The 27,995-nt window shown below is 40.6% G+C and overlaps 1 protein-coding gene across 1 annotated transcript; it reads right to left on the bottom strand.

Moving 5' to 3' along the window:
* On the bottom strand, positions 1,610 to 27,783 carry ALG8 (ALG8, alpha-1,3-glucosyltransferase). Its single transcript, XM_005699493.2, has 13 exons — positions 27,629 to 27,783; positions 22,985 to 23,063; positions 17,312 to 17,505; positions 14,515 to 14,624; positions 13,478 to 13,545; positions 10,904 to 11,030; positions 10,230 to 10,333; positions 9,319 to 9,439; positions 6,560 to 6,699; positions 5,070 to 5,209; positions 3,678 to 3,775; positions 3,297 to 3,369; positions 1,610 to 2,240 (listed from the first exon to the last, which is right to left on the bottom strand). The coding sequence occupies exons 1-13, from the start codon at positions 27,721 to 27,723 to the stop codon at positions 2,009 to 2,011; spliced, it is 1,581 nt and encodes a 526-aa protein (XP_005699550.1). The 5' UTR covers positions 27,724 to 27,783; the 3' UTR covers positions 1,610 to 2,008.

Raw genomic sequence — 27,995 nt, 5'->3', positions numbered from 1 at the left:
CAGAGCAGTTCTCTCAGTTACTGAGAAGCTGTCTCCTAGGCTACAGCCCTTACTACGGTCCCTGAATGAACCTGAAACAACTCCTATATTGTGTGTGTTCTTTTTCAGTCAACACTTCTGAGACTGAAAAAAAAAACAAACAAACATTTACGGACCTTTCTATAAAGTGGAGATGCCAAATACAGGACTTTATTGTGAGAAACTAAAGGCTATATTGATTCAGGTTTTTGAGGTTTGTAAAATCGTTCTAATTTCAGTTGTCACTAGCACAGTAGCCAACTTCTTTGGAGCACAAAAAAGCACGTAGGTGGGCCAAAATAATTTTTTATTTTTACCATGATTAGACTGGAAGAGTAATTTTATCTAACTGCTTAAAACATCTTTTTCAAAGATTTTAATAGAATGTTTTTTTTTCTCCCATTAAATGCAAACGAAACTGCATGGACTACACATAGGGGGCAATTGTCTCTGACACTGAAGTGCTCCCTTCACAAACAGTAGTTTCTAGGTGGGAATTATTAACAAGGAGAACGATGCCAGTGTTGGGCTGGAAAGAGGGCATCTTCTTCCCTCCCAGTTCTGGCTCTATCTCCTCAACCTGGGAAACTATATTGTGATCAAGAATACCAAGTCCTTCCCACTTTTCTTTTCCTTCCACTTGTTAAATTTTGGTACACTGCATATAAAATTAAACAGCAAGTAAAAAAATGGGCTTCATATCTATCTTATTTGTTTAAATTTTGATAGCGACTTTGCTTGTTTTCACTTACAGATTTCAGAACATTTTGAAATGGCATTTTGAAGTTGGATCTTGAAGCGCAGGCAATCAAGTGATAGGGTGCAAAAGTCAGCAGAGAGAGGAAAGGAAGGAAGCGGCAGGAAATGAGGAAGCAGAGGTAGCGAAGAGCACGGCACACCGGGAACTCTAAGCTGCTGGGACAGCTGGAGCACACGGCACAACGGGGAACTGCGGCGAGGAAACGGGGCTAGGGAGGCTGTGCTTCCCCCTCTCCTTTGGCAAAAATCCCCATCTTTATCTCTGAATGAGACTCAAAAGAAGACTTGGAAAATAGAGTGAATTTAAGAGATGGAGAACTGGATTAGCATCCCAGGATTCTACTGATCTTGGACTCTCTCTGATCTTCTTAGGGGGAATAAAACGTTGAAAGGTCCCAGTGACAGCTAGATAAATGTTGGCTGAATTGGAATGTGCTGCAGATATTAGGCAATCTGGGGTCCTGGTTAAAGTGTATGAAGTACTCTCAAGGTAGAGGGAGGACTAGATCAGGCTGGGAAAAAAAAAACCCTTAAGACTGTTCACACAGGAAAGTTTAAGGAGTGACCCTATTGAACTTGGAGTACTTGCTTTTAGAATAAATGAACTGTAGAAGATGTCCTTAACTCAATGTAAGAGCAGAGTGGTTTATAATCTCCGCTGACAGGCCAAACAGATCATTAAATATTCTGTCTTTGTGAGTATTGTCTATGCATAATTTCAATCGGAAAAAAAAGCACCTCCTGGAACAAGGTGTACAGAATGGGGATTAGTGCACACCATTTGCTTGTGTGCACACCAAGGAAATGGAGGAGCTGGAAATAATCCAAAAAGTTTTTTGTGCAGAAATACAAAATGGTATTTTATTTATACTTCCCTTAGCACATGATCTTAATTATGCTTTATATCCTGACGACGGTTATCATAGGCTACAGAAAATCATGCTGTTGATCAGTCTCCCTTCTTGCCTAGAGCAAGCACAGCAGTCTCAATGACAATTTTAAAAGGGGAAGGCGAGATTTGTTTCAGATGTATTTCACTGCTTATGGAGGACAAGTGGCTTCTCACCATGGTGACAATCAGGTTGCTAGGCTGGGCAAGGCCAAGTTTACAAGAATGGTCCTCCCACAGATTTACTGAAATGAATGGTTCATGCTACCAGCAACTTTCTTCAAGTTCTGATTAACTTCCCATGAAATAACTGCTTGGAACACATCCAAGCAGTTCCTTTACTCATTGCTTCTTTGTCTTGCCGACAGGAGGGTCAGTCAATACTGAAACATACAGTTTGAGCCAAGCATATGTGATGCCCACTGCACAATACACGGAGGTCAGTAACAAAGGGATAAACGGGTACTTCAGGTTCCAGGAGGTGAAAGGGAATACAAATTCACAGAAGACTTCCAGAGGTCCCAGGCCAAGGAGGTAGAAAGTTTCCATCCAAGTAAAAAGAGGCTTTTCTTTTCTGAAGAAAAAAGGAGAGAAGTCTGACTTTAGATGAGCCATTCTGCTTTTGCAAACATTTCTCAACTAAAGCTGCCCAATTGCACTGTCTTGATGTGCAGTGCAGCTAAAGCCAGAGTCAAAAGAATGCAAAAAATTTCACATTTAGAAAAAAGCGATAAAACTATATCATTCTATTAACTCAACAATCCAAACTATCCAGTCATCATTGATGCTGTCACTTAGCTAAAGCTGCTGAGGGAGAACTAGCTATGCATTTGGAAAAGGAAAGGGGGCTGGATACTGTGACGCTGGAATAAGAATACGGTAATCAGTACATAATTTTTGTTTGGTAAAGTCATATACAATTTGTTAACCATTTTTTATTGTAATTGAGTAGTATTAAGTATATTGATAATGTTGTGTAACCATAACCATTGTCCACTTTCAAAACATTTTCAACACCCCAAAAAGAATCTTTGGAGACAGTAAAAGCAGTAATAGCTCCCTATCCAGCACCACCACTGCTCCCACAGGTCCCTGTAACCACTAATTTACTTTCTGTCTAGATGAATTTGCATAGTCTAGATATTTCATGGCAACCCATTCCAGTATTCTTGCCTGGAAAATCCCATGGATGGAGGAGCCTGGTGGGCTGCAATCCATGGGGTCACAAAGAGTTGGACGCGACTAAGCGACTTCATTTTCACCTTTCACTTTCATGCACTGGAGAAGGAAATGGCAACCCACTCCAGTGTTCTTACTTGGAGAATCCCAGGGACGGGGGAGCCTGGTGGGCTGCCGTCTATGGGGTCGCACAGAGTCAGACACGACTGAAGCAACTTAGCAGCAGCAGCAGATATTTCATCTAAATGAAATCATACGATATTTGTCCTTTTTGTGTTTGGCTTATTCAGAGTGATGGAATATGGGTAATTTCTCCTGCTACTGCTGATATTTTGTAATGTTGTGATATTACCACTAATAGTTAAAAAATTAAAATGTAAAAGACTTAATCATTTAGGAAGAAACATTTCACAAGAGTAAAAAGAATTTTAAATGTACTTTTTTAGATTACCTGAACAGAGTCTTCAGTGAGGAAATACTATAGGTGGTAAACAGTAACATGAGTACGATTTTAATGGGAAGTTCTGTTAAAAGAATAAAAAGGTACATATGATGATTAAATTGGTAAGAGGAAGGTTTATGATACTTAAGGGAATATAATCACAATGACACAGCTATATAGTGCTAGGAATGCTTTTTGAGCTTAACTATGCATTTTTGTGACATCTAAAGATACTGAGAATTAGGGATATACTGGAGATTTTATTTAAGAGAATGGATGAGCTTTCTCTAAGAGACTTTAAGGTAATTTAAATCAGATAGCATTGATCTGTAGGCACTGATGTAAAAGCATGACAATTAAATAGATCTCTCTTACAAAGAAGCTATTTACCTGGTGCAGTGAAGAGCAGAGGGAAGAGGGAATAATGTCCTGTTGTGGTCAGAATCAGAAAAATCGAAGCATCTACTGCTTTTCCCACCGATAAGAGGCTAAAAATAAAAATTCTCATAATAATTCTTAGTGTAATTCATTAAAACATCAAATGAAGCTTATACTTGCAAATAGCTATATATATATATATAATATTATTTCTAGAACTGGCTTTGCATAAAATAACAGACTGATCTTTGCTACAAGTCCAATTCAATTGAGAATATTAATTTTTTTAGTGGGAAACTTGAAGCAGTACATAGAAGAATGTACTACACTGAATCATGGAACATTCAAAAAAGAATCTTGTCTCTGAGTAACTGCCTCCTCAAAGAAAGGAATATTGTGGGGTTGGGAGCTGCCTAATGGTGGCAGACAGGGAAACTGGACTTGAGAGTTTTATTTCCAACCCTATAGCTCTTCTCTGGGACAATGCCCCACACGTGCTGGTGTTCAATTAGAATTCTAACTAAAGACATCAGGAATTTTGCCCTATTTTTTACTTTGGAAATTCCAAGTTGCTAAATGAACTCAGACAAGACATGTACTGATCTGACATATTCCCTTAATGTTCTTTCAGAGCTTAAATGATGTCCCTCAGGATTTAAGAAAAAGCTTAAGAAAAGGGCTAATTCTATTATCATCTATGTAATTGGGTTTCGACTGTATATAAAATGGACACATTGTGCTTTTTTTTTTTTTTTAGCATGGCACAGTGAAAAGAAGTTAAGATTCACTATGGTAACATTCAGGTTAAAGTCCTAATCCTGCTATTTGCTGGCTGTGTGACTTTGGATAAGTCAAACTCTGAGTCCCACTTTCTGGGGCTTTATAAAGACAGGGGATAATCATTTATCCTAATTATCTTATAGGCTGTTGTGGGGCTCAAAATAAAGAATACAAAAGCACAAAACAAAATCCCAACAAACAACAAAAACAGTTCTGAAAACTCTGAAGCACTGTGTGTATGTTAGGTATTATTCCATAATGGACTCCCTCCTTACTTCGACTAAACAACACCCCAACAAGGAACTGTGGGTGTGATGACATCAAATACCATGTTTTTTCATACTATGCTGCCATTCAAAATTCAGCAGTAGCAGACTGGTATCATGACTCTTAATCACCAGAGGACCCCTTACCAAAAAATGCAGGAACAATACAGGCAGTTCTGCATATCTTAGAACTTTCACAGGTCCAAGGATTCCAACTTAAGCATTCCCATTCTGTCCAGGTATAAACCTGTTCCCACACATCTTTGCCTATCCCACTGAACATGTCAAGGGACAGATCAAACGGAAAACAACAGGGTCACTGTGAAATATGCCAGAAGTGCTCACTAACTGAGCTTACCTCATTGGGAGAACTGCGAGGAGAATGGCTTTTTCATGGACGTGCCAACCAAACATGAAGGAGCTCAAGGCACAAAGAATCAGACACCGGAGAAAGCCTCTGGGCCCTTGAGGTTTAAACCAAAGACAGAAAACAGAGGGCTAGAAACAATAGGCAAAGATAAAACTTCAGTATCATTTAAAATAGGTTTTATTGAAACATCGTTAGGTGAATATAATTTACATCATTCTGAAAAACAGTAGCTCATTATTCTCCATCAAACTGAGATAATTTGCTTTGTGAACAGTCCACCAAAAGTTAACATAGAAACACTACTCAGAAAAAGGCATTTGGAAATATATATTTAACTCATTAAAATTAATAAGGAATGATAATTAAGTTCTAGGATAGCCAGTATAACCGCCTATTACACCTTCATAATTAGTTAACTAATAGTCACTAAACTTATTAGGTCAAACTACAAAAGTTCATCGATATTGTGGAACTAATAATAAATTAAATCTTAGCATATTAATAAACAAACACCAGGGACTTCCCTGGTGGTCCAGTGATTAAGACTTTCGTCCAGTGGAGAGGGTGTGGGTTCAATTCCCACATACCTCGTGGCCAAAAAACCAGATCACAAAATAAACAATTTTGTACCAAATTCAATAAAACTTTAAAAATGGTCCACATCAAAAAAATCTTTAACAGTAATAAGCAAACATCTAACTCTGTGAGCTGGAGTAGTGTAATTTACAAGCAATCCAAGGCCTTCCACATGCAGCTTACAAGGCTGAAATTTTAGGAAAAAGTTTAACCTCAGTTAGAACATGTGAATAAATAGGCCAACAGAGCTTAATTACCTACCAGTACTGCCATGCAATTAAGTGGGGTCAGGTGTCTTGTGAGTAGGCTTGATTATTCCGAAACAAAAATTAAAACTGAGTGTAATTAGGTATGACTGAGTTATTTATATTGATTTCTAGAATTATATCACAAAATTGAGTTCATCATGATCACTGACAGAAGCAACTTTGAATGATGCCTATAACAGCATCTGACTCATATAAGATTCTTATCTGATGCTCAAACAGCCACTGTGACATCTCAGCTCATTATCAAGACAAACTATCCAGGCGGATCAGAAAAATTTAGACTTTTGATTAGTTCGCCATGGATGAAAACAAAAACCTGATGCCCTTACTACACTGTCCTCTTTCTCCACGGTGTGGTCCAGGTTCCCCCCCGGGCTTTTCATTCTTCTTCATCTGATGGTGAACAGATGGTCTATTGGCCTCTCGTGAGGACCTCTCTCAAAGAGGCTTTACTACTAATCCTTCCTTATGGTGTTCAAAGTTACCCTAAGAATTGCTAGGAAATCCCTCAATCTGCAGCAGGATTACAGCCATGGAATCTATCCTACGGTTAGGAAAACTTGAAATTCAACCAGCCACACAAAAGAAAAGGAGAGACAACTCAAGAAATGAGGCCCACGTGTGAATTCTTACCAACATGGCAATCAGAGTGCAGATAAAGGTGGCCAAGGGTGTCACTGAGGGAAGGACTGTGTGTTGGAACTGCTGAACTAAGCCACTTGTCATTGAGGCCTTGGGAATCTTGTTGGGGTCAAGAAGTTTCAGTTCTAAACCTACAGAGTAAATAGACATTTTGTTTTGATCAATGGCACACCATGTGTTACGTGGCTTCCTTGGTGACTCAGCTGGTAAAGAATCCGCCTGCAATGCCGGAGACCTGGGTTAGATCCCTGGGTCGGGAAGATCCCCTGGAGAAGGGAATGGCAACCCACTCCAGTGTTCTTGCCTGGAGAATCCCACGGACAGAGAAGTCTGGCGGGTTATAGACCCTGGGGTTGCAAAGAGTTGGACACGTCTGAGCAACTGACACTTTCACGCTGTATTTTACTAATCAATTCCTTGAGGAAAACAAGAATATGCTACTAAATCTTATGACTGCTTCAAGGTCAAGATTTCGTTAACGCAGTCCCACAATATTCTACCTAAAATGCCTCTGGTTTACAGTGTGGTTGTCTATATTGGAACAGGAAACCTCGCTGGCAGGTAGCATGGACAGCAATTTGCTCTCATCTCTAAAATGAAGCAAGCTTTCTCAAATACTACCATGTCACAAGCCAGCTTTGAATCCTAGACTATGGGATAAAGTCCATATTCCTAAGCACAGTCCACAGTATCTTCCATGATCTAGCCCCGCCCACCTTGCCAGACTCATCTGCTTAACCTTGTTAAACATAGTTTGGCTAGTGAGCTGACATATCCCGCAGACACCCGTGTCCCTCTGCACAGACTACTCCTCTTGCAGAGAATGGCCTACTCACTTTACAGAGCTAACTTCTAATTCCCTTACCTAAGAAAGCTCCTAACTCAGGACGTAAAGCTGATTTTCTTGTGGGCTAAGGTGGTCTCTTATACACGCTGCACTGTATCTGTTTATATGTTCATTTACTCTCCTACACTGGCTTCCTTAAAGGCAGAAATGACAATTTATTTCTATGCCCAGCACATAACATTCCAAGAAATACTTACTAAATGAACCAAGTCCGAGGATAACGATGCAAGCCCCAGCCCAAACAAGCTAACAGAAGAGTCAAAGATGGTCTGAGCATCTGAATGGCCCCATCTAGTGCCACTGAAAATTAGTGAAATGTGAGAAAAGTGTAGATTACTAAAATACTTTCTATTCATGCACCTCTTCCCTTTTGACTTCAGCCTGCAGATTCTCTCTTAAAGCTAATAATTACCTGCCTGGAACAGAATTGCCTAATCTGCCACTGGCCTTCCATTTACAACATCCTTGAGGAGACAGATACATAAGATGAGGTCCAACAGTTTCCTGACTCAGATAAGGCAAGTGGCCCCTGTACCTCCTATTATGACAGTCATTCAGAGTTTTCAGAAGTGTTAAGAACTTACTTTTAAGATGCCATATATATCAAGGCTGGGCTCAATGGGTGAGTGAGAATACCAAATTATGATTTCCCACAAGTACATGTCCAAAACTGTAATCGCAGCCGCCATGCATTAAGCACCTGCCATATGCCAAGGGCTTTGCAGCCATTACTTTTAGCTCCTTGAGGCACAAAAAGATGAGCGACATGCCTAAAGTCAAACAACTTAGGTGGAAGACTCAAATCCAGTACTGTCTGGTTCCAAAGCCCAGGCTACTGACAGCCTGGCATGTCTTTATTGTTGCATTTGATTCTCACAATAAGATGTTACATTTTAAAGGTTTAAACAAGCAACAAAACAGCTATGTGGCCTGCAAAGCCTGAAATATTTACTGTCTGTCTGGTTATAGAAGCTTGTCTGCCCTTCTCTTGATCCTGCCATTTCCCATCACGCTAGGCTGTACTCACAGATGAGAGACTGTGAGTTGTTCTACAGTCAGTTATTTTCAGAACAGTCTGAAGGTATAAATTCCTTTTCACCACATCTCAAACTTAAAAGCATAGCCTAAGTTTTCTCTTTCTTTCATCTCATGCTGAATGCATGCCTACCATTATCTTTAATACCCAGAATCATAACTTATACATTCTTAAAAATGCTTCTTCACATTTTAAAGTTTAAAAGTAAGGTTTTAACTGCTGAAAAATGTTTCACTTAAGGTAAAAATTACCTTTTAAAAAAGTATAGATATTTTATTCCCAAGAAAAGGAACAACCATCTCATTGCCACAATGTGAAAGTGAAGTCGCTCAGTCGTGTCTGACTCTTCGTGACCCCGTGGACTGTAGCCTACCAAAGCCTACCGGGCTCCTCCATCCATGGGATTCTCCAGGCAAGAATACTGGAGTGGGCTGCCATTTCCTTCTCCAGAGGATCTTCCCAACCCAGGGATTGAACTCGGATCTCCCGCATTGCAGGCAGACACTTTAACCTCTGAGCCACCAGGGAAGCCTTAGGAACGCAGTCTGTTTCCGGCACTGAGGTCTCAGTCCCTAGAACCACTTCTCTGTTTATCCTGAGAGCGGAAACGCGGGGCTGGAGAACAAACAGTTCAGCCTCATTGACAAGACAAAGCAGGGTTTTTTCTCCGTTTCTCAATGTGACTAGCGCTTGCAATATTCACAGTCTAAGTAAGAAGGCTTAGGGAACTCCATGTAGGTCCAGCGGTTAGGACTCAGTGCTCTCACTGCTGGGGCCCGGGCTGATCCCTGGTTGGGGAACTAAGATCCCACAAACCATGTGCAGAGAGCCCCCTCCAAAGAAAGGTAAGAATGTTTGCTACCATACCAATGACAGACAGCACTTTATCCAAAGCGCTGTACAAAGCCCAGAAGTTTGGAGCCCAATATGCGTGGCAGAGGCCCCTCTTGAAGGGGAATAGTCGGGAAAAGACTTGAGGCAGTTGGTTCTGTTGAAAAGAGATTAAACAGTGATCAATCTTTGCTAAATTAAAAAAGAGAACTAGGGTACTATCTGTGGCATTGTGTGAAGAAGTTATGAGGTCTGAGTTCCAGTATTTGTTCCTTCAAGGAAATAGTTATGTGATGCTGAGCAGTTCATAGAACTTCTTTTTGTCCAACCTTCTCATCTGTCATGTGCGACAAGGTATATCAAAGTACTCTGAATACCAGTCCGATACTGTGTATAATATATAATATAATAATGGAAGAATTGCTAAGGGGCAAAGGAGAACACAGACTGCAGCTTCACCAAGTTTACTGAAGAAATGGGGATGATGCAGAAGGCTTGATGAGACATGCAGTGTTTCCCAGTTTTAGCAGCAATTAAAATTAACAAGGAAAGAAGCAAAAAAAGGAAAAACACCTGCTGAACATCTGTAGCATATTAGGCACTTTAGAATGTTTGCTGTCAATGACTGACTGGGAAAACACTGAGGACTGACTTGGGGTTACAAATAAAACGTAGCAAACAAGCAAATAAATCCAGAAATCTGTGAATACTAGCAAGTCTGTGTCAGTGTGTGTGTGTGTGAAACATATTGTTAAAAACACAAATATATGCACATACATATTTGCATAGGCACAAAAATGTCTAAAAGAATACCATCCTATCTTTGTGGAGTTATAGTTGGAAGGAGTGAAAAAGGAGTAGTTTTGCTTATTTTATATATCCCTGGCTTTATTATTTTTTCTAAATAACACCAAACATGTCTTCTTTATAACAAATAAAAGACTTACCAAGGCTAGAAAAGGACCCAACGAAAGAGCAGAAACTAGGAAAACAATCAGTCCCAGGGAAATAAGACGGACAAAGCTGAAGCTGTTCCATCGGATGGATCCATCTACAGAAAAGACCATTATCGTTAACCAGGAGCATGGAAAGCCATAGCTTATACAACATGCTCAAATTAGGAGTAGCCCACGACTGAGCGACCTCACTTTCATGCATTGGAGAAGGAAATGGCAACCCACTCCAGTGTTCTTGCCTTGAGAATCCCAGGGACGGGGGAGTCTGGTGGGCTGCCATCTATGGGGTCGCACAGAGTTGGACATTACTGAAGCGACTTAGCAGTAGCAGCAGAAGCATGATAGTATATCAATCTTTATGATGTGGCAAGAACACAGAAAAGAAAGAATGGGTTTTTACCCATTTTTATAGGATCAATAGTTGAAAGATATCTGCTGTGCCTCATAAAACCCTCTCATAGGACTTCCCTGGTGGTCCAGTGGTTAAGACTATGCTTCCACTTCAGGGGGCATGGGTTCAATCCCTAGTCAGGGAACTGAGTGCCATACAGTGCCATACTAAGTGCCATACAGTGTGGTCAAATAAATAAATAAAAATTAAAAAGCAAGCCACTAAGTCAAGCCAGAATAAAAAAAAGAAAAATAACACAATCACTAAAACTTGCCTGGTTTATTTGCAGTGAAACAGTAAGATCGCAGCAAATATACACCGTAAGCTGGTGCTACATAGAGGTAGATGTGCTTGAAATGTAGGAGAACAGCAAAGAGAAATGCTCCTTCCATATGCCTTTTCTGGGAGATTTGAAAAGAGAAATATCAATTCAAAATTCATAGACTAAACACCATAATGTAGCATCCTGGACTGGATCCTGGAACAGAAGACGGATGTTAGTGGAAAAACTGGTGAAATCTGAATGTACCAATGTTGGTTTTTTAGTCTTGATGAATGGACCATATGATAGTAATATTACAGGAAAATGAGCGAAGGGGCATAGGAACTCTATTATATTTGAAAATGGTTAAGATAAATGGGTAAGGGGAGAAGAGAAATAGGTGAGGGAGATTAAGAGATGAAGTACAGTTGCGAAACAAATAATCATGGGTATGAAATGTACAGTGTGAAAAACGTAGTCAGGAACTATATCTGTCATCTCAGTATGGTGACAGATTGTAACTAGACTTACCATGGTGATCATTTGGAAATGGATAGAAATATTGAGCCATTATGTATGTAACAGCAACTAATAGTGTTGTAGATCAATTATTACTTCAAAAACAAACAAACTCATAGGGAAAAGATTAGATCTGTAGTTAACCAGAGGTGAGAAATGGGGGAGGGAGAATTGAATAAAGGGAGTCAAAAGGCACAAAATTCTAGTTACAAGATAAATAAGTTCTAGGAATGTGATGTACAATGAGAAATATAACACTGGTGGTGTTTCAGTCTCTAAGTCATGTCCAACTCTTTGTGACACCGTGGACTGACTATAGCCTACCAAGCTCCTCTGTCCATGGGATTTACCAGGCAAGAATATTGGAGTGGGTTGTCATTTCCCTTTCTGGGGATCTTCCTGACCCAGGGATCAAACCCACATCTCCTGCTTGGCAGGTGGATTCTTTACCACTGAGCCAGCAGGGAAGACCAGTATAAGGAGAACAGAAGGAATTGATTCCAACTAGCTTTTACAGTGAGCCTAGCAGGTTCATAAATTCATCATTTCAACAAATATTTATTAAGTTTGATGTTGAGGTATTAGATACATCGGCATAACAACACACTACAAATTCTCGCTAAGGGACCCAAAGACGTTAATTACCTTCACCCTCTTATAGTTAAACAATAGCTGGAGCTGATTTCCAGAGAAGATCTGGGAATCAGAGTATGAATAATTATAGATAAACTATGCTAACAAAGAATCACTTAAATCTTACATTACATATTCGGTAACATAGAGTACAACTGGGCTGAAGGCAGTAAGTAGTACCTGATCTAACAAACTACTTAGGAGAAGTAAAGGCATTCTGATTACGGGGGGAAAAAAAACAACCCTCCAAACTCAGTTGACTATGACTAGAGAAGTCTGAATTCTACCTACCTCACGGGAATTTTGGAAGGACCAAATGAGATAATGGTCCTGGGGTTCAGCAAAGGAACTGCCAGAGGGACCGTGAAAGGCCAGGTTCCTCCTTTCACTGTCTCATCAGGTGTGGTCTAGAACAGATGAATCAGCAATGGTAAGGCAAAACCAAAGGGATGCTTCTAAATCTCTCCACCAGTTTTATTATTTATTTAAGATTCAGAGAAAGTCCAGCTGGTTCTACAGCTAAACTTTAGTTCATTTGTTCAACCACCATTCACCCTTCACTCATTGAACACCAATTATGATCTATGTATAGTGTGGCTTATAATGGTTAAAAGAAAAAAAACTTATCCAGACATTTATAGTTGATAAAGAACTTTAAAAAAGATTATTGAATTTGATCTTTCCAAAGTCCTTGTGAGGTAAGTGGCCCCATTTAATAAACAGAATGTATCAAGGGTCAATTTTATTTTATGGATGAGAAAACTGAGCCTGGGAGGGTTGGAAGACTTGCCTTGGGTTGATGGTTCCCAAACCTGATGGTGTATCAATATTCCCTGGAGATTCCTAAAACCCAATCCCAGAGATGAGGAGTCGTCCAGAAATCTAAATTACCTGTTTTCCTCCTCTAAAGAAAGGAGGATAATTTTAACAACTTCACACAATAGTTGCAAGGTTTACTCAATAAGATATTACATATAATGGACCCAATCTGAAGCAACCAATGCTTTTGAATAACTTGTCTGAGTCACAGAGCTTGTTTGGGTTATTCAGGATTTCAACCCAGGTCTTTCAGTTCCAAATCCCATACTTTCCATTACACTATGCTACATGCTTCTGATGGGTAAGGCCCCACCATCACAGTTACTATTCTGTATAAACTATGGAAGACTTCCTTTCTGGACAAATGATCTGAACCAAATATAGCAACTCAAGTTTATTTCAGGCCTGCCACACCCTAACAAGTTTTTAGAGTATAATTTTCTCATCTGTAAAATGGAGAAAAGTATTACTAAAAGAGAAGACGGAATTTGTGAGAAATACTCAATAAAAGTGTGAATAGCACTTGGCAATGGAAAACGGTTGGTCAAATAAATTTACTTATCACCTTTACAAGCTAAAAACCAAACTAATATAATTAGCCTATTCTGTGTTTACCTGAAAGAATCGTGCAATGGAGAGCAGCATTAATCCAGATAAAAAACCATTGTACTGGAAGTGAATATCTGGACTTAGGTCAAGGAAAGGAAACAGAGGACACCAAATTCACAATGAACTGTGCCAGCACACTGAGCGTCAAAGTTACAAGTGCTTACTTTCCAGGTAGATTAAAGACAACATAGTACTACCAGTTTGGACTTCGCATAACAGTGTTTTGTATAAATTGTAAAATTCTGGACAAACTTTTAAATTAAAATTTACGTTTAAGTAGAAAACCAGGAAACCTTCCCCTATTTTCCAAAAGTTAAAGAATGAACAGCCAAAGGAGTTTTGTTTTGTTTTGTCTTCTAGAATCCGGGATGAGAAAGGAAGGGACCTAACAGCTACCAAAGGCCATTTCATGCAGCATTTCGTTGTCAGTAAGTATACAATGAACCTGTGAGGTAGTCAGAGCCCAGAGCATTACTATACTTATGGCCTATCACCACTCAGATGACAAAACTGAGATCTGAGTTCAGGTCACACGTAAACCAAAGTCTAGGTGCTCTCACCCACACCTGGCTATGTCTATGAAAACTAGAAATCTGGCTTCTGCCATTTGGATTTCAGTTACATTCAGACCCTTTGGATTTAAGAACTTTGCCTATTAACGTGGGGTAAGCCAAGAGGGGAGAAAAGCAGGATTCACATGCAATTCTGTGATAGGCCCTTTTCTACAAAAAGTATTTAGAATAATATAAACTATTTCAGATATGTATATTAGATTAATCTAAAGACAGCTAAATCCCAGTATATTGCTTTCCCAGTGATTTACCTGGTTCTCGAACGTCATCACCAACTTTTCAGGGACAAAGTGCTCTACAACCAGAGGGTGGTAAAGCTGAGTAGAGACCACAGTTTGGGGAACTGACTAACCCATCCCACATCCACTTTCAAAAGCAGCTCACATTTCAGAATCATCATTATAGAAAGAATCTTATACTTTAGTACATATCAAATAAATACGGGAACAGCGCATAAAACGTCAAGGATACGGTCTACAATTAACAACCCGAAGTTCCACAGCAGTAGTACTGACAGAATAAACTTCGGCTTCTCCGTAAGCTCTTTGCCTGCTTTTTTCCCATCAATGCATTTACAGCACCTAAATTGGAACATGAGGAAAGAATCAGAAACGACTTCTATCTTCATTAGAACGTCACAGTGCTTGTACAGAGCGCTCTGATATATTCTGTTGTGTTTTATTAGCCATTCCTGAGAAGCTGTCCATGGCATTCTTTTCTTTTTAACGTGACCTTATTTTATTTTGAAAATGAATGATCGAAAAGCAACATTCAGGCTGAACAGCAGTTGGAAAACTAAGGTATATAACAATCCAAATATGAAGGGGAAAAAAAGGAAGGAAGAAACGGGAGGAATGAGGGGAGAAAAGATCAAGGAAATGACGCTACTATTTATGGAGCACTCAGTATATTCTAGATGCCTTCACTAAGAGTATAACATTTACTTCCCAAGGACCACGGAAGGTTTTCTTTTTAAAAAGGAGGGAGGAGACTCCAGGAGACTTTCTTGTAGCCCTTCAATAGGTCTGCACCCAAATCACAGCTCAGTGTTGCCAGTTATCAACAGGGAAGAAAAAGAAAGGTGACAGTGTCCAGTTCTGGTGATATGGACAACTTTTCAGTTAAAGCGCCCTTGGGTGTCACTGTTCCCAAGTAATTCCAGGGGGTTACAAAAATTTTAGCTGCTTCCCTGTCAGCTCATTAGAAACAAGGATTGGGGTGTCCATGCCATTCTTGAACCTAAAAAGGTGGTAGCAGAAAGAAAGTCCTCAAGGCCAGTTCTGTGTCCTTCTCAGCTATGCTGACTTAAAACAAAGTCTTCATTTAATAAAACAAATTAAAACACCGAAAACCCAAAAGAATTTTGAAAACTGAGAGGACACACACTATTTTAGTCCTTAAGACTAAAAAAATGCAGACCAGGATAACACAGCATTCTAAATTATATGTCATCGAACCAGCCAAATCAAGAATAGGCTGGCGAGAGTTTGGGAGAGGGTGGTGGAGGGGATAGGAAAAAAAAAAAAAGAATAGAGACACAAACTTGCAGCTTTCAACTGCCCAAATAATTTTTAAAAACTCCTATAAAAAAAGTATGTCATTTAAAGGTAAAGAATACAGTAATTAAGTGACCATAGCAGGTGACAACAGTATGATCCATTTCTATTTTGTAAAAATTATATTCAGACACAAGAAGAGGTTGAAACAATAGGCACCAAAATGTTGATAGTGATAGCAGTAAGTGGAGGAATATGGGTTCCTTTTAACTTTAGTGAAAGTGAATGTGTTAGTCACTCAGTCGTGTCCGACTCTGTGACCCCAAGGACTGCAGCCTGCCAGGATCCTCTGTCCATGGGATTCTCCAGGCAAGAAAACTGGAGTAGGTTGCCATGCCCTCCTCCAGGGGATCTTCCCGACACAGGGATCGAACCCAGTTCTCCCATCTTGCAGGCAGATTCTTTACCATCTGAACCACTGTATATGTACTGTTTTCCGAAATTTTGACAAGGATGTATTATTCTATGAAAAGATTTTTTAAAATGTGTTTCATTTGAATACCAGCAAATCCTGAAAACAAACAAAGCTAAAAGTGAAAGCAGACATAATAAAAATGCAGCTGGACAGGGGCTAGGAAAAGGTGTCCTGCTTTTCCTCCCTGCAGCCTGAGTTTCCTCATAAACAGAGTAACCTTACAGGGTAATTGAGAAAATTAAGTAAGCTACTAATCTACGCATAGTGCCTTGTTTGAAGTTTTTATTTTAGCTGTTCTTACACTGTAGATGGAAATGAACTCTCTTTCTCTCTGCCTGCAAACCCCTTCCCTGGGAGCATGAATTTAAACATTTTGAGTTACAAGGAGTACATGATATATCACCTTCTCCTCCAACTCTTGCCAGATCATACACAGAACAAAGGTTAGGGAGCCAAACAGGAGTTATTCCATAAGAATGAGCAGAGGTTCAAACACCCCCAAGGGACTCTTTCCTGAATGGGGCAAGAGGTTCACTCGAGAAGGCCACATAAACAGAAATGATCTATTTATGACAACGGGCACTAGTTACTTCTCTGTCACAATCATATGAGTAGGCTTAAGTATCAGGACAGAATAGAGACCAACAATGACTGGGAACTCACTATTTGGCAGTCACTGTGCGAAACATTCTACATATATGTATTCGACTACTTAAAACCAACTTATAAGTAAAAGGTGCAAAACATAAAAGTATATAATATAAACACAGCTTAAAATTAACGAAGAGTCTCTGTGAAGGAATGAATCCGGAGACTGCAACCAGAAGCACTCAGTAAGATTTCTTGAGTTTACTAGAACGGACACGCCATTGGTGGTTAGCACTATGCGTGCGTGTGCACGAGTGTGCTGTGTTGTGCGTATGTGAGTATCCTAAAGAATGGGGGAGGTCACAGCAGCATGTGGTGGCCTGCTACAAGACAGGAAAGAGAAGCATGTAGAGCCATTCTGGGCAGGAGAAACGGTCTTGGAACTCTACTCGGGCCTACTTTTCACAACATTCACAATCTTGTACTATCTCTACCTTGTAACCCCACCTTAACCCCCATTTTTTTCCCACAAGATTCAGCTAGACTGCTAGCTGTAACTACTCATTGTGCAGTTTAAAACACAACAGTTATAAATGTCCCAGCATTTGCTATTATATGAACTTCGTTTGCCCACAGTGAAGAACAGGTTAATACTATCTGATACCATTTCCTCAACATCTTCCACACGGAATAGCATTCTCAGACTTACTCATGGACAGCATACACAAAGAGCGCGTCTGTAAAGATGACGGAAAATCTCTGGAAGAGTAAGGTCCTTGAGCTGGAGTAATTCAGATTACGGACATTCAGCATCTCTTGATCAAAATATTTGGCAACATGTGACAGGGCATACTCAAACCATGCGAAAAAGGGTGGGTAATCCAAGGTCCACTCTGAAGTTGCCTGTGGTAAAAATAGAAGACAGAATATATCCTAAGTAACTGAATAAACAAACAGGATACAAAGATTGGAAATTTTCATCCTCTGGTCTTCAAAAAAAAAAAAAAACACACATAAAATGAAATTACACTTAAAATATGCCATAAATAGAAAAATTTCTATTTTAGGACTCAACCGAACACTAAAAGTCATTTCCTGAGTTATTTAATATAGTCTTCAAGTTCCTTAGAGTCAACTGTACTTCAAATAAAATTAATTTGAAACCCTGTAGTAATGAATTTGCTTATGACATGGTTCTATTCATCTAAATATAAAAAGGGAGCATTACTGTTTAGTTGCTAAGTCGTGTCCAGCTCTTCTGGGACCCCATGGAGTGTAGCCTGCCAGGTTCCTCTGTCCATGGGATTTCTCAGGCGAGAATACGGGAGTGGTTGCCATTTCCGTCTCCACAGTATTTTCCTGACTCAGGGATTGAACCCATGTCTCCCTCATTGGCAGGAGGATTCTTTACCACTGAGCCACCAGGGAAGCCCCAAAAATGGAATTAAGGTATAACAAATGATTCTTTAGCTTGGGTTTAAGTTCTGTCCCAGAGACACAACTTCTCTACCTGTAAAATGAGATACTGTGAGGACTACATGAGATAACACATGTGAAATATATTTATAAATTACAAAATGCTACACTGATGCTACTTATCTTTTGCTCCACTAGGTTATAAGACCCTTCAGGGCAGAAACCACTCTGTCATTTCTGTATCTTGAACACTGAGTAAGTTCCTGGTATATTAAGAACAGTCATTAGTTAAATGAATAAACAGTCACTAATGATTAAATGAAAATATAAATCATATGAAAAATATATAAACTATACAAAAACATATAAACTATATACAAACTTTATGGTACTATAGTTTGGTATTTTGTTTCAGTTCCTGCATTCATACAAGAATGGTAGTACTCACCTCATAAGTTACTGCATTACATCTTACCTGTGTGTGTATAGTACTGAATCAGACACAAACTAAATATCGATAAATATTATTTATTATAATTTATAAAAGTGATTACTATTTCTATCACTTGTCCCTAAAACTAAACCTAGATCTTATACCTAAAGAGCTGGGATAGCAATTCTCTCTCTACTCTGCACCTGTTGCGCTTTTCAATCAAAACCTCCTCTCCTTCTGGAAGTACACTAAGGGTGTCCTTGGTACTAACTTGGTGCCCACAGGGGCTATTATTTAGGGTCTCTCCTGTGTTATAAAATGAGGGAAGAGACACTCAAATAACTTGTTAGCTCTTTGTTCCTGATAAGGAAGAATGAAAACTTTAGGTCCTAATAAGAAGCAGCCTGTTTATGCCCCGGGCAGGTATAAAATGCAAAAGCCTCAGCCCTGATCCAGCCCAGAGGCTCTCTATAGGGCACTCAATCTACAAAACCAACCACTAAATTCTCCCTTATGAAATGTTCCTTCTCTAATCTCAAGTCTCCAATGTGGGATATAAACAAGATGAGCCACTGAAAAATGGAAAGAAATATCAGAAATTTTATTTTTTAATCTTATCCTTCTTAATTTCTATTTTTAAAGTATATTAATACAGTAGTACTTTTATAATTTATAAAGACATATTGGGTAGTAAATGCTTAAAAATGACTTCTTGCTAGGGTACAGATATATATACATATATATATTTTAACATTTAGCAATTACTGGTCTATATAATTTCAAGAAGTTCAACAGGAATTTAGACTATTAACATCCGTGGTTTCCAGCCAGTTTCTATGTCAGAGCTCACACCACCCTTAAAGAGCCGTTTATCTTACTGGAAGTCTAAAAGATTTTCCTACTTTATTGACATATTTATTATTCTAAATAAAATCGGGAACAGGAAGCGTTAAAAGGACTGAGAAAAGGAACAGGTGTTGCCTGAGAAACAGTCATTTTCCCAAAACAGTGTCCCTGTCCTTCCCTTGCTGTCTCTAACCCCACAGATCCTCTCTCCATGCTGCTGCTTCTCCCCACTGAGACTTCCCCCGCCGAGCCCAGAAGGTCCTCCTGACCTCAGGAACTTCCAGTGGAGCCATCCTCTGACCTAAACAGCTTCTGGGAAGCCAAGCAAGCTATTAGCTCACATTTCCTCCCAAGTGACCAATTCTGTCACTTACATGTGGTAGAGCTGGGGCTCATATTCTGTGTCTCCTGACTCCAAATCCATTAGCTCAGGAAGCTACTAGAACAGCTAAGACCCTCACTCAGCGGAGGATGGTGACTACATGTTGACCAGAAGGGGGAGGTCTCGGGCCCCAGGAGGACAGCAGAGCCCAACAGGAAGAAGAAAGTCTCTCCGGCTCAGCCAACGCGAGGCTGCCACAACTCAAGCTGATGAAAAGCCATGGCTCTTTGTTGACCACAGCCCTCCCAACTTCCTTTCCCCCTCTTTCTAAGAGCTCTCCTGCCCTTGCTGTGCAGGGACCTTGCCACAGTTGAAGACCCTGAATTGCAATTTTCTTGATTTTTTTTTTCCTGTTGATTTCCTGTGGGTGTGTGTGTGTGTCTGTGTGTGTGTTAGTTGCTCAGTTATGCCCGACTCTGCAACCCCATGGACTGTAGCCTGCCAGGTTCCTCTGTCCATGGGATTCTCCAAGGAAGAATACTGCAGTGGGTTGCCATTCCCTTCTCCAGGGGATCTTCGCAACCCAGGGATCAAACCCAGGTCTCCTGTACTGCGGGCAGATTCTTACCATCTGAGCCACCAGGGAAGCCTCTGTTGATCCTAAGTAAGTCCATTTTTGCTGGAAAAATAACTTGTCAGTCTACTAGTTTTAGGTCAACAAAGATTCAGAACAATTGTGTTCATTCCACAAACATTTACTTGGGTGTTTTTGTCTTTCCCAACCAAGGGACCAATCCTTTTGAGGTCAGAGCAGAAAGGAAGGTTAGAAGCCATGGCTAAGGAAGGCTCTTCAATGCAATCTACTACTCAATATCTACTCCTCTCAGTATGACAGAAAGATCCTTCCAAACCCACGGCAGACACCTTACCATCCCTCTGTGAGCCTCACTGACAACTGAGTTTTGCCCCATTGATTTCTTTCACTGTTACTGCTGAGGAGAGCAGGAAGAACAAAGAAGTACACCATTACTAGAATCTCTTTTCATATAAACCTTTCATCTAAAATAAATGAATAACAGGTAACAGCTCTGGCCTAACTATACCTAAAATAATAGGCAGTAGTGAAAATTATAGGAGTAAAGGAGAGAACATCCAGAAAGAATGACAGAGTATTAAAAGAAAAAGGAACCACAAAGAGAAGCCCAGAGGAAACCAGCTTTTGAAAGAGCATTTAGATTCAGAAGAGTTAGCAAAGGAGACCAAGAAGGAACAGTCAGAGATAAAAGGAAAAAATGGTGAGACAAGGGACTGCCTTTTCATATATAGGTTAAAGGTTATTATATCAATAATGCTAATCATTAAGAACCTTTAGTAATGTTTAATAAGCACTTTTACTCTCAGTACATCATATACATTATATTCACTTTATCCCAATAATTATTTATTATCATCTAATATTAATAGTTGGTGATGCTGAGGCTTTAAGCGGTCAAGTAGCCTACGCATGGCTGCCCAGCACAGGTATTAAGCAGCAGAGCTGAGAGTCAAATCTAGACAGTCTGGAACCACAGCCCAACCTCTTGACTACTAGGCCACACATAAAGTTTCCTCACTGGTTTGCATTATTACTTACTTAAAGTTCCTTCGCATTCCTATTAAATACTTGCAGTGTTATTATGTGAAGAGGAATTTGGTCAATTAGATCAGTTATTCTCAAGCTTTTTCAGTACAAAGGTCTATTATGACTTGACCTAAAAATCCAAAAGGCAACAACAAACTCACAGAAAGAGTTTAGCAGTTGTCTTAAAAAAAACCTCCCTGACATCAGAGTGCTGTTTTTGATCAAGTAATTTCTGAGCTAATGTCTGTTTTCCATGAAGTATCAGATGTAAGTTAGTAACTCATACCAGAAATAAAAACACAGACATGGTTTTTATAATAATGGGAGAGAATGGTTTGTATATTGCCAGATACTTACACATCACATTTCATTATTCCTGTCCTCATAAATCACAAAATGCTAGGGAGAGACAGGATCTTAGAAATAATTTATTCCAAATCCTCATGTAACCGACGAAAAACCAAGGCTCAGAGAGATGAAATATATTTTCTAGGTGCTGCAGAGCCAGGCCTAGAATCTACTTTTCCTTTTTTCCCTATCCAATATAGTTTCAAAAAGGATGTGGCAAATATTATAATTCCCCCTGTAAAATTTGGGAAACTCATTTTGAAGTAAAGGGGTCCCCTAATAGTGCCAGAGGGCAGAACTGAATGAAACTGACTCCTCCTAAAACTGAGCTCCCTTGCAGAGTTTGCGATTAACCTCTCTATCCAAAACTTTATTCCCTTTTTAAAAAATTTTATTTATTTTTGGCTGTGCTGGGTCTTCGTTGCTACGTGAGGATTTCTCTAGTTGCAGCAAGTGAGAGCTACTCTCCAGTTGCGAAGTGCAGGCTTTTTATTGCAGTGGCTTCTCTTATTGCGGACCGTGGACTCCAGGGAGCGTGGACTCAGCAGCTGTGGAGCACGGGCTTAGCTGCTCTGTGGCATGTGGGATCTTCCCGGACCAGGGATTGAACCCCTGTCCCCTACACTGGCACGTAGACTCCCAACCACTGGACCACCAGGGAAGTCCCTTTATTCCCTTTCTTGTCCCACCATGTTCTCCTCAGGAATTGAGGAGTATCAAAGAAAAGTGGGGACTGAAACCAAACAAAACCCTGTGGGGTCTACTCAGGTATAAGATTCTCCACGGCCCCCACTTCTTGTTTGGCCTTCCAAAGAGCAAACTCAAGGAGTTAATGATTAGAACAATAGTCACAGGACTTTTAGATCCTCCTGAAGGGATATAGATAACAACTGGACTCATATCTTTGAGTTGTTCTGCAGAAACTAATACCCTCAATTGGTGGATGATGGTGACTACATGCTGACCACAGCACATAGACCCCAGGCTGGAACCAGAAGGTTGATGATTAAGATTCCCTAAACATCACTCTATGACTTCACCACCAACCAATCAGAAAAATATGCATGAGCTGATTAGGTACCCTGTGACCCTCACCCCCTACTGCTGCCTTTAAAATCTCTTGCCTGAAAGCCACTGGAGAGTTCAGGTCTTTCAAGCACTAGATGCCCATTCTCTTTGCTTGGCGCCCTGCAATAAACACTGTATTTTCCCTCACCATGACCCAGGTCAGTAGACTGATTGGTTTTGTGCGTGCCTGGCAAGAGGGCCCCAATTTCGTCTGGTAACATGAGGAAAGAATACAATTTTTTTTAACAATCCATTCAACCTAAGATCACAGGGAGAACTCTTTTAATATCAATAATATTTATATGATAAGGTAAAATTAACAACTTACCTCATAATACCACTGTGATATTGGCAAACTGTGGGTGATAGCAAGCCAGTTTCGGTGTACTTCAAAATCTGTGGAATGGCTATTCAAAACAATCAGATGAATAAAATGAGAGTTCAAAATATTTATCAATTTCACATTTCTAAAATTATGCTTTTAAATGGATCAACACCCCTTACATAGTCACAGCTCACTATCTTATAAAGACAAAAAATAGGTACTATATAAGCCTGAAACACTTCACTTATTTGGAGGCCAGACTTCCTTCTGGAAAAGCTGGGGAATCTAAGTGAAAAGGGTCTCTAAGTTAACCACAGGCTGACCTAAAAGCCCATACTTTTTCTTATGGGAGGCCCTCAGGCTATTGCTCAGAGACGACTTATTCTTGTTCATAAACAATGTTAGTAAGATTCATGATCTGGAAAAGGCCTCACAAAAGCTGGATCTTCAAGGATGAGTAGGTAAGTTCATGAGACAGAAAACGTGGGGGGAAAAAAATGGTCCTGTCTTTCCCATATCTCCAAATACTGTTTACTAGTCTCCCACTCACTAAATTAAATATATCCAAGTATGTGCGCTATAGGGGAGGAAAACTGTTTTCCCTTCAACCCCTCTAGGTTCTGTGGCTTACCTAAGAATTAAATTGACATAAGAAAGAATGCTGCTTTTGCTGCTAAGTCACTTCAGTCGTGGAATAACAGGAGGAAAAAAAAAGACAAATTATTTCTATTTACTTATCTATTTTTGGCCACACCATGGGCAAAGGGGATCTTAGTTCCCTGACCAGAGATTGAACCCACGCCTCCTGCAGTGGAAGCACTGAGTCTTAACCATTAGACCACCAGGGAAGTCCCCCCAAAAGAAAATTTGAATTATTTACATATGTACAGAAGTCCCAGAAGATATGAGACAAGACTCATAAGGCGGCCAGATGACTTAGGCTCATCTCACCATTCTGAGAGCTATGGAGAGCGGAAGGGGGCTGAGGCTTCAAAGACAGGGGGAAGGTAACTCTTGGGAAAGTGAGAAGAGAAAGTGTTTGGCACACAAAGGCTGCTCTGCCTCAACGGTAAGTCTCTTAGGTGAAAAAGTGATCTCTGGTAAGAGCTACCTTCCAGATACAGGCCCCCTTTCTAATGTATTCCATTGAAAGTAACTTTGACAGCTTTCAGAGCTTCTCCTCTATCTGCAGTTCCTCAAATTAATAGGTCCCCCTACATCCTTATGCCAAAGAGGCATATTTTGGGGTGCATTTCAGCCACCCTTTGTTCTACTTTAGCGAAAGTTAATTTTTCTGTTTGCTCACTGCTGCACTTCCCCTCCACATCTTGCACAGCACCTGATATGTGTGTGGATGGGCTCCATACATTCTGTTGAATTCACCACTCACCGGAGTCAATGAGTTCCACAGCAGAACCTGATTTATACTTTCCAATGTTTCATACATTTCTACAATGACAACTCTGTGATGAGTTTCCCAGCCAAGCTCCTCCATGTCTCTTTCATGGCTTGCCATTCCAATATTCATCAAGCCCATGTTCCCTTACGTTCAGTTCTTGGTCTTTCTATACAGCTTACTCTGCGCTGGACAATCTTATTCACACTTACTGCTTCCACTATGAACTGTGGAATGATGACTCCCAAATCACATATACAACCTTGGTCTCTTTCCTGAGTTCTAGAGAGAGGCATCTCCAACTTCCTGCTGACAATGTCACCCGAATCTCCTACAGATTTCTCAGAATCACAATTAACAAATGATCTTACGATCTAACATTTCCATTTCTAGATATATACTTGCAGGGGAGCAAAATGTGTCTCTTTGGCAAGAGGATTAATTTAAGCTAATTATTTTTAAGAAGCAGAAGACTCAGGAATACTTTTTAGCACCCTCTTAAGTGCCTAAAGAATTTATACAAACGGCTTTGTTCCTGGAATAGAGCTATCACCACTGATGCTGGTCAAGAATATGGGCTAGGTATGGTGGAAGAAATTCATCAGAGCCTAGAGACCAGAGTCCACTCTGTCCCACTGTCTCTTCATGGCCCAGCAAACATTTGTTTACCAAGCGTTTGCTTTTCCATTTCCATGTTGACTGCCTTTCTCCCCTTTGAAGTCCCAAACCACTACCCTTAACATCCGCTTGTCTTTAGTTGAAGACAGTATTTAAGGTGGGGGTTTCAGTCATTTTGGCAAGTTACTCTGTTATCCTGAGTCTCTCCCATGTACATGCTGTTACACTTTTGTTTGATTTTCTCCTGTTAATCTGTCTCCTGTTAATTTAATTCATAGACCAGCCAGAAAAACCTGGCCAGAAGGATAAATGAAAATTTCTTCCTCCCCAACATACTCAACAGAAATGCACACATAGGTTCAACAAAAGACATTTACTAGGTATGTCTTCAGGCCTCATTATATGTCAGAGACCTTTCCTGATACCCAATCTAAAGTAAGTCTTTGGGACTTCCAGAGTATTGGCGGTCCAATACTTAAGACTCCAAGCTTCCACTGCAGGAGATGTGGGTTTGATCCCTGAGTCAGGGAACTAAGATATCATGGGCTGCCTGGCATGGCCAAAATAATAAAGATAAATAAATAAATCTACTTTAAAAAGTACTTTATTGCCATCACTTTAAAAAAATAAATAAGTCTTCCCTGTTAGTCTTCTTATAGGATATCATTTTCCCCCTTCATAACACTAAACATAAGCATTGTTATGTAATTATACACTTATGTTGATCTGTTTTGGGGACTGCTATCCTTACTAAACTACACAGGAGTTCTCTGGCAGTCCAGTGGTTAGGACTCAGAGCTTTCACTGCCATTGGGCCCAGGTTCAATCCCTGGCCAGGGAACTATAGTCCTGCAAGCTGTACAATGCAGCCAAAACACCCAAACCAAACCAAAACTACACTCTGTAGCCTTAGGGGTCATATCCATTTTTTTCCTCCCCTCTAGTACCCAGCCCCAGTATCTGGTTCATAATATAGCACTTAGGAAACATCTTGGTCCCCTTCATGGATCACTGCCTTGCCGTGGCAAAGGGGCGTGCATAACTTAATGAAGCTATGAGCCATGCCATGCAGGGCCAGCCAAGACAGACAGGTCATAGTGGAGAGTTCTGAAAAAATGTGATCCACTGGAGGGAATGGCAAACCACCCCAGTATGCTTGCCATGAGAACCCCATGAACTGTATAAAAAGGCACAGGGACAGGGAAGCCTGGCAGGCTGCAGTCAGTCCATGGGGTCGCAGAGTCAGGAGTCAGACACAACTTGGTGACTGAACAATGGCAACAAAAACACTTTGGTGAATACTTTTGCATTTATCCTGCAGCTTCTCTCTCACACCCCAGGGTCTTCCTGTTTGAGAAGCAGACCATCAACTACAACTGTACACATTCTTAATCCTGGACCAAGAGCGGTATTCAAAATAACCACACTGAAGACACATTTCTGGGCTGAAGTAACTAAAGCAAGGAACGTCGATTTATATGCACAGTTTAAAAAGAAAAATTCCCTTTCATTTGGATTTGAAAGGAACTTTCTTCATATTTAGAAAGATTTTTTTCCAATTTGCTTTTAAAAGGAAAAGATGTTTTTTTATTTCAGTTCTGCAAAGTTCAACTGCCAAACCCCTTTTCCAAGCTCCTGTAATTCATTTTGCTAAACCTACATAAACACTTCATTGCTTATATATACATCACTACGTGTTTACATTCTATACACACAGCTCTTTCACACCCAACAAGGGGTCACCAAAATCGTGAACTAAAGGATACCAATAAACCAAATCCTAAACTGGGAACTGGGGTAGGGAGATCCATAGGGAGAAAAGGAAAGAGGGAAAAAGTCAAAGGAGAAAAATTAAGATGAACAGAATGTGGACGCCAACATCAGTAAATATTGAGTACCCACTGTATACACCTGGTGGTTGTTTCCATGCTTTCAGCCTTGGTTTTACATCCATGTGTCAACACTGGTCTAAACCTGAGTGACCTGGCCCTGTCTACTCCATTCCTTACTGCTCTTCAGTCACGATGTTCACTTTCTGTTCCTAGAATACTGAGTTCTTTCTTACCACAAGGCCTTTTCCCTCTTTCCTATACCTGGAACTACTTTTCACATTGCTTATTCTTCTGCACCCTACAGCTTTCAACTCAAAAATCATCTCCTAAGAATATAGTCTTGCCGGGTAGTCGCTCTCTACTTCTTTCAGACCTCATCACAATCTGAAACTTATCTGCCCCCACCAACTCCTTCGAGGACAAGGACTGTAAATGTCTTCCCCAACTGCCTCTCCAGGACTTAGAACAGTGCATATTAGCACAGAAGGCAATTGATAAATACTGTATTTGAATGAATGTTGGCGGTAGATGCTGTTTACCTGCATATTAAGGAAGAGGACCCTGAAGCCCAGAAACACTAAAGTCAGTGCCAGACATGACTCCAGCCATCCTGAGCTATGATCTGGTCACTAGATTCTTGTGCATAGGTAAAATAATTAAAGCGCTGAGTGGCAAGCATAGCAATAGCAAAGTGTAGCAGCGACCTCATGACTTCCTTTTCCTCCTCTCATCCATGCTTACTCTCGCCCGTCCTAACCGACGGGCCTCCCCGCCCAGCCCCGGGTCGTGTGGGTCCCTTACTAGGTAGGGATGAGAAGGCATTTGAGGAGCGTCACCCCGAGCGCCAAAGCCGAAAACCAATTGCTACCGCCGGTCGCGATCCCGAGAGCCGCCATTGCTACGGCGCCGCCAGCTTTCAATCAACTAGACCCGCCTGCACGGCCCCGCGCATGCGGGGGGCCCTCGGAGGCGGCGCCCGCGAGCTGCGCGCATGCGCCTAGCCGCTCAGCCGCTCAGGTAGAGGGAGGCCGGAGCTGGGGCTTTTAAACCTCCCGCTCTCGCCGCCCCGCCTCCTTCCCCGCCCCGACAGCCTCCCAGAGTCTGCGCGGTTTCCAGAGCGACAAGTTAAGTTCCACAGGCTGTTTTTCTGTTTTGGTTCACAAAGTTG

The sequence above is a fragment of the Capra hircus genome, chromosome 29 (genome assembly GCF_001704415.2).
Source record: "Capra hircus breed San Clemente chromosome 29, ASM170441v1, whole genome shotgun sequence".
In the NCBI taxonomy this organism is placed as follows: Eukaryota; Metazoa; Chordata; class Mammalia; order Artiodactyla; family Bovidae; genus Capra; species Capra hircus.
This window is presented reverse-complemented; position numbering and strand designations above follow the sequence as displayed.